The sequence below is a fragment of the Opisthocomus hoazin genome, chromosome 3 (assembly GCF_030867145.1).
Source record: "Opisthocomus hoazin isolate bOpiHoa1 chromosome 3, bOpiHoa1.hap1, whole genome shotgun sequence".
NCBI lineage: Eukaryota > Metazoa > Chordata > Aves > Opisthocomiformes > Opisthocomidae > Opisthocomus > Opisthocomus hoazin.
Window position 1 is genome coordinate 34489333 of NC_134416.1, and position 11858 is coordinate 34501190.

The 11858-nt window shown below is 46.0% G+C and overlaps 1 protein-coding gene across 1 annotated transcript in view; it reads right to left on the minus strand.

The window, feature by feature from the left end:
- The window catches only part of ZBTB10 (zinc finger and BTB domain containing 10), a 29937-nt gene extending 18392 nt beyond the window's left edge, over nt 1-11545 (minus strand). The window contains exons 1-2 of the mRNA XM_075415962.1: nt 10616-11545; nt 1865-2762 (exon numbers count right to left, since the gene is read on the minus strand). Of these exons, the coding sequence (XP_075272077.1) occupies nt 1865-2762; nt 10616-11545 (1828 nt within the window). The remainder of the gene's footprint in view (nt 1-1864; nt 2763-10615) is intronic.
- Between the last annotated feature and the right edge of the window lie 313 nt (nt 11546-11858).

Sequence of the window (11858 nt, forward strand, 5' to 3'; positions counted from 1 at the left end):
ACCTGGTGCTGCAGACCAAGGCCTGTTAATAGTTGACGTGCAATAGCCATGTTTCTGAAACACAGCTTCTATTTTCTTTCCAGCCAGAAGAAACACCGTGCAGTCCAAGCAAGCTTAGACAGTAAGAGATCAGGAAATTCACTTTACAAGCGCACCCTCCCAAGCTGAACTGCAAAGCCACAGCAGACCTACCCACTGAGTTCAGAGATGAAGACTAGAGACAAGCAAACCCCCTGAAGCATTTACAGAATGAATGTTGGCTCCTCAGCACAGCTGCTTCTCCAGAGCTGCTCCTGTTGTGCCACACCACTTGCTAATTATATGGACGTAACTTGTACTGGCTGCCCCTGCTCACGTGCCACATGTACACGTCTGTAGCTGCAGTCTGCATAGCTCTGTATTGTCACGTCCCTGTGGTGCTCCCCATGCACATACACCGGCACGGTACAGCACAGTCACCACATGCTCTCTGACAGACTCCCGTTCACCTCCTGCCTCCTCGCACCACACAGATGGGCACCCACAGCACGGCGGGGAAAGAGCAGACCCATGCCAGGGCACCAGGAGAAATGGCCTGTCCCTGCCACTACTGAAAGCACTCCTTTCGGCCTTGTTTTTAAACAAGCCAGCGGGTATAAGAAGAAACCAAGGCCATCCTTCCTTCCACCAAAATAAATACAGGTTCCTAGACCCTCCTAAGAACTCGGGTTGCTTTCAAATCTCTGTTTTGTCACTGGAATACAAAAACATCCAAAAATATTCTATACCCACAGGTGTGAGTGCTGATCTCTTTTTATTATTTATTTCCCTCTTAAACCTGGGAAACACAGGATATCCACAGCCCCTTGATGTTTGCAGGGGGCATATGTTTTTAAATGCTTTAGGAACAGACACATCTAAAGAACTTGGTTCCAGTCGTGTCTCAAATCCACCTTTAACTTACCACAATCAAGAAGTCAAATTTTCAAAGCTACTAATTCATCTGAGACAGAGGTAAATGGCAGTACTTCAAATATACATTTCAACTAATGATACCATATAGTAATTTACAAAATAAAAATCTAAACTTAACTACATTGCCCCATATCTCAATTACACTGTGAACAGTCTGCTTGTAATTCTTTGTGTGACCGTAATTGTTTAGCAAACAGATATTAAGTCTTACTCTAGCATTTACATTAATCATAGATACTTAAGGAAAAAAATCCTATGAATTGAGGCACTCTCAGGATTTGTTTAACGAACAGTTCAACAAAAAGATATTCCCTCTGTTGTGTGTCATTGTGGCATCTCTTGCCAATCTGTTTCACAAATCTGCTTTAAGAGTTTGTGTCATACTAGCTAGGATTACTCCATTTTGTTACTTCCCAGATACCCCTACAATAAACAGCAGCAGAAAGTTGTCTTCTGTTTCTGAGTGACACTCAGGTGAGGGAGATTACCATAAAAATGTTTCGCTAGCATCAGGAAGGAAATTATAAAGGCCCTTGCTCTCTCTGCAACCAGCTAACATCATCAGCCACCAGCTACCACTCCTTGATTCTGTGCCTAATAGTGGCTACAGATTAAAATTCTTACATTTACATTTAGTTTCTACCAGCTGGTAAGGATCCCCAACGCAAGCGCCAAATGCAAACAGCATGTTATACACTGCATGGCGTCGCACTGTCATTCCTTTCTCCAGCCAAAGACACACCACTGTGCCCCAAGGTGGAGAATAAGATTACTGGTTTAGTAATCCAACTGGTGTGCTGACTTTACTAAAAGAACCTATCCAACACACCTTTATAAAAGTTACACTATCACGTACTTTATTCAGTAATTTAGTTTTCAAACGACATGACTGACATTAAGCAGTATTTACCTGCCTCTTCTTTAATAAATGACAAATCTTCTTCTGGATATGGGACTGATGGTTGCAACACTGAGCAATCTTCCGAGTTCTCTTCAGTATTAGGTGGTATATTATAAATAAATCTCTTTGCAGTTTGGTTTTTCCTTCTCGCTTTTCCAGGTTCTTGAACTGATTGACCCTGTGCACCCATGTCATTCCATACGAAAACTTTTCCCTCACCTTGAGATTCATTTTCAGCCATTTCAGGTGAGCTGTCCTGGACCCAACTGCAGTCATTCATTTGGTAGCTTTCCATTTGGCCCTCATCAATAGGGTAACCATCATTCTCAGTTTTTATGCTACTTGCTAAGTTGGTAAGGTTTCGCGTTGCCCAGAAGCTGGCAACTTTCTGATCCCTTGGAGACAAACCATCCCTACTAACTGATCTCCTGTTGTAATCCACCACAACCGTCTCTGGAGCTTCTGATTTTATGCTTATGTTTAAGGCATCTTTAATGAAGTTGCGGCAGGACTGGACAACCTCCGTCATCTGAAGGTAGCTGGCCACTGACATCACTTCAATGGCGTTTTGGCTCGTCAGCACGAGGTTACCAGAATACAAGAAGTCCAAGATGACAGAAAAACCTTGAACAGCAACAACGTCTAAATACGTAACAGTGGTTTGGTTACGGCTTTCTTTGTTTGTAAAGCAATACAGAGTCTTAAAGAAGCGGCTGCCTGCAACCAGGATGTTCTTGTGAGCTCTGAAGACCCTCCCGCTCACCACAATATTAACATCACAAAGAATGCCTTTCTTCCTCTGCTCGTTGAGCTCTTGCAGGAGCTGATAGCAGTAAGAGTTCTCATTTGGCCTGCTGTTAAAATCACAGTATCCTTCATTATTCAGGTCTGAGGGCAACTCTGATTCCTGCAATTAAAAAAAGCACAGACATAGTTAGCTCTTAATGAATGCTCTCCTTAGTCCTCCAACACTAACATAAGAATACAAAAATAAACTTCAGAAGAAAATGTTCTTCAATCGATTTTTTAAAATTCATGTTATTGGTCATAAAGGCAGGCTGGAATATATAATTAAAAAATATTTCTCAAAACTAAGAATCACTATCTCATCCTGCACCCTCTGCCCCCAAGTCTGGAACAAAAACAGAACTGGCAGAATTGCCTTGAGGGCAAAGGAAGTAAAATTTTGGCCAAAAGTAAGGAAAGATTTAGCTGAGTGTGAAGTCCTTGGGTTTTTTAACCCACATACATTAAAGATTCAGGAGCCTCTTTCCAAAGATTTAACTAAATCGTTCTCACACATCCAACACCACGCCACCCACCCCCACCCTGTTCCTCCCTAGAAATCTCCACTTAAACAGGTAAGTAGAACCCTGATAAACGATTCAACATTTTCTCATGCTAAGAGACGAATGTAAAGATTAGGTCTGTATCTCCCAATCTGTTTCACATGTCTTAAAGAAAACACATTACCGAAGTAGTTAACAGATATGTTTCTTATACAGTTCTACAAATTAGGCGCTTATTCTTTATTTTCTAATTGTGGCAGGTTTAGGATTAATTAGCTGTATTACATGACAAATGAACAGAATATTGCAGACGATCAAACAAAACTTAGATTTCCATTACATTATTTAACTAAGACTTTCTTGAATCAAGCTTCACTGAAACTTTCCAGCAGCAACACCTTCAACTGGTAAATCCTTATTACACAGACAAATGTACTTATGTGCCTCTCTACAACCTTTTTAAGACGTGATCTCAAACGTGGCTTGAGAATTTTGCTGGAAGTAGTATCAGACAATCCAACACCAAGAAATTAGCTATTATTAAAGACTAGTTCAGATGCAAGAGGCTGATAAGAAACAAGAGAGCTGAACTGGATTTTAGAGCATTTAGAAAATTTGTAACTGATGTTTAGACAATGATGATACAGAACTGCTACAAAGCAGCAGCTAAACAAAGCACAAAACAACATATGCTAGCATATTTGAGACCACATTGGGAGGAACAACCCCATGCACCAGTACAGGTTTGGGGCGGACCTGCTGGAGAGCAGCTCTGTGGAGCGGGACCTGGGAGTGCTGGTGGATGACAAGTTGACCATGAGCCAGCAGTGTGCCCTAGTTGCCAAGAAGGCCAATGGGATCCTGAGGTGCATTAGGAGGAGTGTGGCCAGCAGGTCGAGGGAGGTTCTCCTTCCCCTCTACTCTGCCCTAGTGAGGCCGCATCTGCAGCACTGCGTCCAGTTCTGGGCTCCCCAGTTCAAGAGAGATGAGGAGCTACTGGAGAGAGTCCAGCGGAGGGCTACGAGGATGATGAGGGAACTGGAGCATCTCTCCTGCGAGGAGAGGCTGAGGGAGCTGGGCTTGTTCAGCCTGAAGAAGAGAAGGCTGAGAGGGGACCTTATAAATGCTTATAAATATCTCAAGGGTGGGTGTCAGGAGGATGGGGCCAGACTCTCTTCAGTGGTGCCCAATGACAGGACAAGGGGCAATGGGAACAAAATGAAGCATAGGAAGTTCCATCTGAACATGAGGACAAACTTCTTCACTCCAAGGGTGACCGAGCACTGGAACAGGCTGCCCAGGGAGCTTGTGGAGTCTCCTTCTCTGGACATATTCAAGACCCACCTGGACGCTGTCCTGTGCAGCCTACTGTAGGTGACCCTGCTTCGGCAGGTGGGGTAGGACTAGATGACCCACAGAGGTCCCTTCCAACCCCAAACATTCTGTGATTCTGTTGCAAGAGTCTGTTTTATACTGGATCTCTAAGACTCTCTTCTTCCCTAGCAAGTAAGGACAGTTCAAAGCAGGCTGGCTCCAATGTGGTTTAGAATGAGAGAAGATCAGATTGTGCAAATTATGTCATTACTTTCTCCCCTCATTTTCTAAACAACTCACAGATTTGGGGCCTAGAGATATCGCTGAAGCTTGACTGCCTCAACATTACAGGTCAAAATCAGCATTAACAAGGTAATATTAACGCTGTCACAAGCCCATAGTCTATACTGGGCTAAAATATATGTTGCTGAAAAGTACTACCCTTCATTTGGGACGATGGCAGAAACCAGCTATATTAAAAAAAGTAACTTTCCACCACACAGGAACCAGTGCATTAAATCAGCACTCACCTCAAGTTATAATACCAGTGTGGATCACTGGGATGACAACTGAGGCTGTAACTACATCCTCTGAAACGGTATTTACATCCACAAGCAGCAAATAACGCCCAGCATAACCAAAATAGAAACTGTACCGTTTCGGCATCTCCTGCAGAGAAATTTCAGTTTGCTCTCACATTCGAGTTGTGTCTAAATTTCCACCCTTCTCAGAAAAACACTTCAGTGAAAAGAAGAAGTAGAAATAAAAGCATAAAAGCTTTTACGTGAAAGCAAGCAACAGATCTTTGTCCAATCTCGGCTTCATTTTTTATGTGTGCCCTCTGGCATACCCAAGTACTCCCTCAGATCAGAACTCTGAAACAGAAATTACGTTCCAAATGTGTGACAACTAAATCTATCATTCTTTAAGTTCTCAGTGGATTTTGGATCTGGACTAGCTTCCTGTCACTCCAGCAACAGAGCACTGTGTAGTTTCAAAACACCAATTACACTGACTTTAGATCAGATTAAGACGAAAATTATTGTACCCTACAGTGTTGTCACTCTAGTCAAAGTCAATCGTCAGTGACTTGCATCTCACACTGTAAATGTTAGGTAGATGCTATGATAGCTGACAATTTCATTCTCCAAGAACACGTTAAATAGCACATAAAATTTAAAAATAATCTGCTGCCATTCTTTTCTTTTTACAAATGTCTGATGAAAGAATGGAGACAGAGTACATTCTAACTGAGCATCTGTATGTATCCTGTCAAGCTGATAAAAAAAGAAATCAAGATTTACAATATTTCCCCCCCCCCCCCCAAGCAAACAAGCCAGCATGGTAAAAAGGAGCTGCAAATCACAGGTGTGCTACAGAAACGCAAGACTGAAGTCTTCACTGTGAAAAGGTAAGAGACATTATGCAACTAATGTCCAAGCTATGGGGGTGTGCGTTGGCGGAAAGAGACCAGTATTACAGCTTTACAGAAATGGGTGCATAAAGATTTTTACAATTAACTGTAATATTGGAAACCACTGTTTAACTGCTGCCATGGAAGCCCTAGTGCCACACCTCAAAAGAAATGAATGCCCCAACATCTGAAGAGTTTTCAAGCCTAAATAAGCCGAATGTGACAAGTAGAATTAACATTTACTACGAGAAAAATGAGAAAAAAAAACCAAAAACAAACCTCCCTTGAAGAGTTTTAAACATCTCCCCTTTGTACAGAAAAAGTACAACACAGTTCAACAGGAGGCAAGGTGCAGAAAATAACTACAGAAAATTAAAAAAAAAAGTGTATTTTTAAGCTTCTGTTACTTATGTTGTGCTCATGGCACATCACCATAAGGGTACTGTTTTCCTGATGAGAACGACAAACTAATAATATTTGCTTACATGTCAACTCTATTTTCAGAATACAGACCAAATGTCTTCATCACCTAAGTTACCTCAACATCAAACCACCTTTTCCTTTAATAAAAACTGGTAAGAAATCTAGAATAAAAACAGGACTATTTCAGTTTTATATGTGGAATCTACAGCATGGTAACTTTGAAAAGCTCTCTGAAGGTGAGATTAAGATGTGATCTAACAGAACAACAGAACACAGACTACTCAAGGAAACTAATATTGTTCTCAGTTTCAATTAGACTCATCTGAATACACCCAAAGATAAATGACTTTCATATGTATAATTCACTAATTAAACTTGCCTAAAATCTAATACGAGAACAAACAGATGATCAAAAACTGCTACTAGAAACTCGCTTTTCTTTCTTCTCCTGTGCCATCAGCATACTCTGTCTCCTGGGAGCTGGGGCAGTGGGGTGGGGAGGAAGAAAAAAAAAAAAAAGAAAACCAAGCAAAACCAAAACCGATCTAACCATAGATTCCACCTCAGCCGTATATATATGAAAACTAGTTATGCCACAGTTTTGTAATCCCTTCATCCCTTTCCCATTACCGCACCTGACTCTACAGCAGCTTCCCTATGCCCCCAAATCAACTCTTCTCCTGAAAAATGGATCTAACAAAAGCGAGCTATCAGGAACTTCTTAAGCATGTGCAGCTACAGAGGAAAATTCTCCCAAAAGACAGGCCTATCAGCGGCACACACGATGCTCTGCTGCCGTTTTGCATGTTACAGCACTGCTCACAGAAAACTCAGCAATTTAAAACTGTTCCATTAAGTGACTTACAACCGAGTAGTTCAAGGTCTGGTGAAAACATCATACAAAAATACAGTAAATGACAGCCGTTACTCTGAAGGCCTGACTTTCTCCTCAGCTTTTTTGCTCTACCAAGAGTAATTCAAGAAGTTAACTTAGAACACTATAACGTAACTCTTACATCTGAAGCACGACTTCTATTCATCACTGCTCATACAAAGCAAACAACTACAGTTCACATGGAAAAAATAACACATCAAAGGCCTTCCTCCTTTTGGAGAGCTTCTGCTTTAAACCAACACGCCTGCTAGGCTGGAGAAAGCTTCTCTGGCAGTATTTCCAAAGCTCAGCTTCAAATTATGTCCAGAGAGAAAATGTTTTAAGAAGCAGCTGGGGGAGGAACCCCCAGCAGCCAATAAATCTGCATCTCACGGATCTAAATTCATCACAGAACTAAATTTTTTTTGCAGTGATTTCCCAGTGTCTATTTCTTCAGATTTTTCCAACACAATAGTCTGTCCATTAAAAAAAAAACAAAAAACACAAGGTAGTTTCAAGCTGATTATGTCTTTCCTTAAGCTTCAATATGGAGACGGATTATTTTGAAAACTAGAATAGAAAAAAAAGGAGTCAAGATTTTTGTCTTAGAAAGAAGCACCAACTGACAGCTCAATACCCTTGAATTACAGCAGCTGCAACCACTTGTGATGTATTTTGGCATTCCAAATTAAATGTATCCCAAAAATAAACTGAAATCATCACTCATTTCTTTGCGAGTGTAATATCCAACAGACCCATAGAAATTTCCACTGCTTTACTGCCTTAACACCTACAATTTCCTTTTCGCACTTGAACAGTGGCACTAAGCCATATGTTTATTAGCAGCTGCTAAACATGCCCTGCAGTTGAAGCTTGTCAAGTCAGGAATACATGTGTGTTGTCTCTGAGACAAAGGCTGAAAGATCTCTCCCAAGTTTCATTAAATCTAAATGGCTTTGCTGCCTCATTATGTATGTTGGAAATATGGTCAGGGTACAAATTACCTACTTTTGTTCCAAGTATCTGGTATCATGGCATTAAGCAAAAAATGAGGCAATTGTTTTGGTATTAAACATACGTATCAAGAGAAATTCAAGTGCCATTAAAAGCATGTAAGGATACGGAAATTAAACATAAAGGCGGGAAGAAAACAGAGATTCTTAATCAGATTTGCGATAAAGCAACTGTAACCTGAAAGTGCACCACAAAGAAAATGACATTGACTCTTGAAAAACTGTGATTTCTTCCCTTCTCAGAAGTTTTTAACTGAAACATAATTGCACATGGATGTATTCAGCATTGTTTTCCACTTCAAAACACCCACCTCTGTACAGCTACCTTACAGTAGCTTACTTTGTCCAAACCTTATCCTTAATATAGTACAAAAGAACCACTGACATGTCTCCTCTAACCAACTGTTTCACTGACCATTACAGTTAACTACAAATATTTTTCCTTAAACTATCAGTAGCATAAAAACAGAGGCTCGATTTTACAAAGATTCCCAGGACAATGAAAGGTTAATCTTCAAATAAATACCTACATTCACTTTTAGGCTACTGTGACACGCAAATCAATATTCTGTCCCCTCCTTCCGCCCTCCCAGTAGTTAACAGCCTTATGACAGACCGAGGACAGGAAGACAGAAAGAAAAAACTACTAAGTTTAGTAGGAAAACCTGCTTGGAATATGTTTTATTTACGCATAGCTTAATGGGAGTGAGAGAAACTCCCAAGTGTGGCATGAATTAGCAACACTGAGTGACACAGGAGGCTACACAGTGACAAGGCATGCCTTTACAGGGTAATCATTCACAACTTCAGGTTAGAAACTAGGCAACAAGATAGTAAGGAATATACTGCAATAACATTAAACAAAAACGATGTTTTCATAGATATAAAGAGGTAGAGGAAACCGCGAATTAAAGTTTCAAAATTAGAAACAAGCTCTTTAAGGCAAGTTGGGCTAAAATACCGCTGAGTGAATGGCAAGCCCCGGATTGGAGGAAACTGATAAGATGACCTACTGCCATGAACCGTCTGTAGCAGTAGCTGCCTTAGTTATAACTACACTTACTGAAAAGGTGAGTAATACTCATCTTGAGGGTGAACGCTGCATTTATAACACCAAAAATAATATTTTGGGTAACTGATATTTATGCAATTTCCTTGCAATCCTGCAGTAGTTCCACGCAAAATTTTCATTCCTTTTCCAACCATCTCTAAGAAACATACCTTCACCTAACATTTAATCCATCATCCTGATATCCCGCCCGAACGTGAGAATAGTAGCTCTTGTCCAAGGTACCCCGAGCTCCTTAAGGCGCCCAAGCAGTAAGCTCAATTTAACTACTGCACTACAATTCACACTCCAAATACATCTACACAACCAAGGTGGGTGCTTTAATTAAAACCGAGCTCTAAACAGTGAAAACGGGAGTGGTGGGGGATCAATTCCGCCTAACAGCTCGAGCTCAGCCTAACAGTTCAAGCACTAGCCTAACCTGAAGCACATTAGCATGTGCCCGCTGGCAAGTTTCATGCCAGCCAGGCGAGCCGAGCGAACTTTCGCAGCGCAGGCATCCTCAGGAGGAACGCCTGCAGCAGGCTGGCGATTCGACACGAGTATTCTTCAGGAGCTTCCCATCCACACACGTTCTAGAGTCAGCCCTGCCTCATTCGTCAGAGCAGCCAAGAAACAGAAGAATTTTAAGTTCAGCCGGGAACGCTAAGAGTTTCACTAGTCCCAAAGCATCGGAGGAGAGCTGGCACATCAACGCGGCTTTCAGGAAACCACATGTTTATCTCAAACACACAGCGAGCAATTGCAGGCTTCTTGCTCAGTAACTCAATCTAAAGCAACACAATCGGGAAAACGATTTAAACGAGGAGATGCCGACCGCGCAGAGCTACCCGACTGACGCCCAGGGACCACCACGCCGTTAAGGACGGCAGGGCAATTCCCATTTCACACCGCCAAGCACCCGCCTGACGCAGCCGCCAGCCGGACACTGCCCTCCCTTCCCCGGTACCGCAGGAGGAAGTTGTGACGAGTGTTTTTTAAATCAGTGCTGCAACACTGGTATCCGCACGCAACTTCTTCCCCGCACCGCCGCTTTATCTTCCCGAGATAAACGGACAGACTCATGAAAACGGCACTCAGTGCCTCCGAGCGGGCAGCGTTCAGCTGGTTCGGCCCCAGGCAACCGCTCGGGCAAAGGCAGGGCAGCGCGGTGCCTGCCCAGAGCCAGCGGGACAGTCCCCCCCCCTATCTGCGTGTCCCTCACCCCCCTCAGACGAGAAAGCCGCCTCGCCCCCCGCTCCGCGCCCAGCCCGCCGGGCAGCAACACTCCCGGGAAACCATTTAAATCAGTTCACACACACGGGCCAAAAAACTAACCAAAGACCCACCACCACCCCCCCAGCCCCGCCGCCCATCCCCCTGACCTGCTCGGCGCTGACGGGCTCGTTGAGGCGATGCTCGGCGGAGAGGTGGTGCCGCAGCAGCAGGGCCCGCTTGTAGTTGCGGGTGCCCTTGCAGAGCTCGTCGTGCCCCCCGGGCAGGGCCCCGCCGGCCATGATCAGCTCGGGAGGGGCGGCGGCGGCCGCAGCGGCCGTGCACCAGGCGCAGGACATGAGGCCGGTCTCCTGGCAGTAGTAGAGCCAGGGGAACTCCTTCAGCCATGAGCCCTGGAAGGAGATGTGCAGCTTCTGCAGCAGGGACTTGGGCCTGGCCAGCGGGAAGTGCTTGATGCTCTCCCCCTCCCCCGCGCCCACGCTGCTGCCCTCCGCCTCGTCCCCTCCGTCGCCCCCGGACCGCCGGCTGCTGCTGCAGCTGCCGCCCTCGGCGCCGCTGCCGTCGCCTAGGCTGCCCCCTTCGCCGTCCTCCTCGTCGTCGCTGCTGTCGCTGAGGGAGCCCCCGTCCTGGACCAGCTCCTTCCCCTCCAGCAGGCCCTCGGGCTCCAGGCTCTCCGCGCCCTCCAGCTCCATCTCCTCGTCAGCCCCCCGCCCGTTGAAGTGCTTCCGCGGCCAGGCCGAGGCCTCGCAGCCATTGTTAGCGGCGGAGGGGGCGGCCAGGAGCCCCCCGCCGCCCCGAAAGGCCAGCGTCCGGCGGTTCCTCTCGGCGAACATGGGGCCGGCGGCGGGGGGCGACACGGCGCCCTGCGGCAGCAGCAGCTCCTTCTCCTCGGCGGCGGCCTCCAGCTCCTCGGCCTCCAGCCCCTCCAGCTCCGCTTCCTCGTCCACCCCGCGCCCGTTCAGCGGCTCGGGGTCCTGCCGCTCCCAGGCCTCGGCCGCGCCGCTCGCCGCCGCCGCGGCAGGGGTGACCAGGCCGCCGCCCCGGAACGCCAGCGTCCGACGGTTCATCTCCGCGAACATGGCGGGCGCGCCCGCGCGCGCCCCCCGCCTCGCGCCCCTGGCCCGCCGCTCCCCGCCCGGCCGAGGGCTCTCTGCCCGCGGGAACGGGGAAGGAGCAGGCGGCGCCGGCGGCCGCGCGGGGGTGGCGGCCGAGAGAAACGAAGCCCGGCCGCGCCCCCCTCCCCCCCGCCCCCCAGCTCCGGCCTAGATCGCCGCCGCGGGCTCCCCACAATGGATCCGGCTCGGCGGCGCTTCCGTCCCGACAGGCCCCGGATCGGGTCGAATGGCAAATGAACAACGGGCTGCTCCCACAATGCACCGGGAGAGCCGCCGC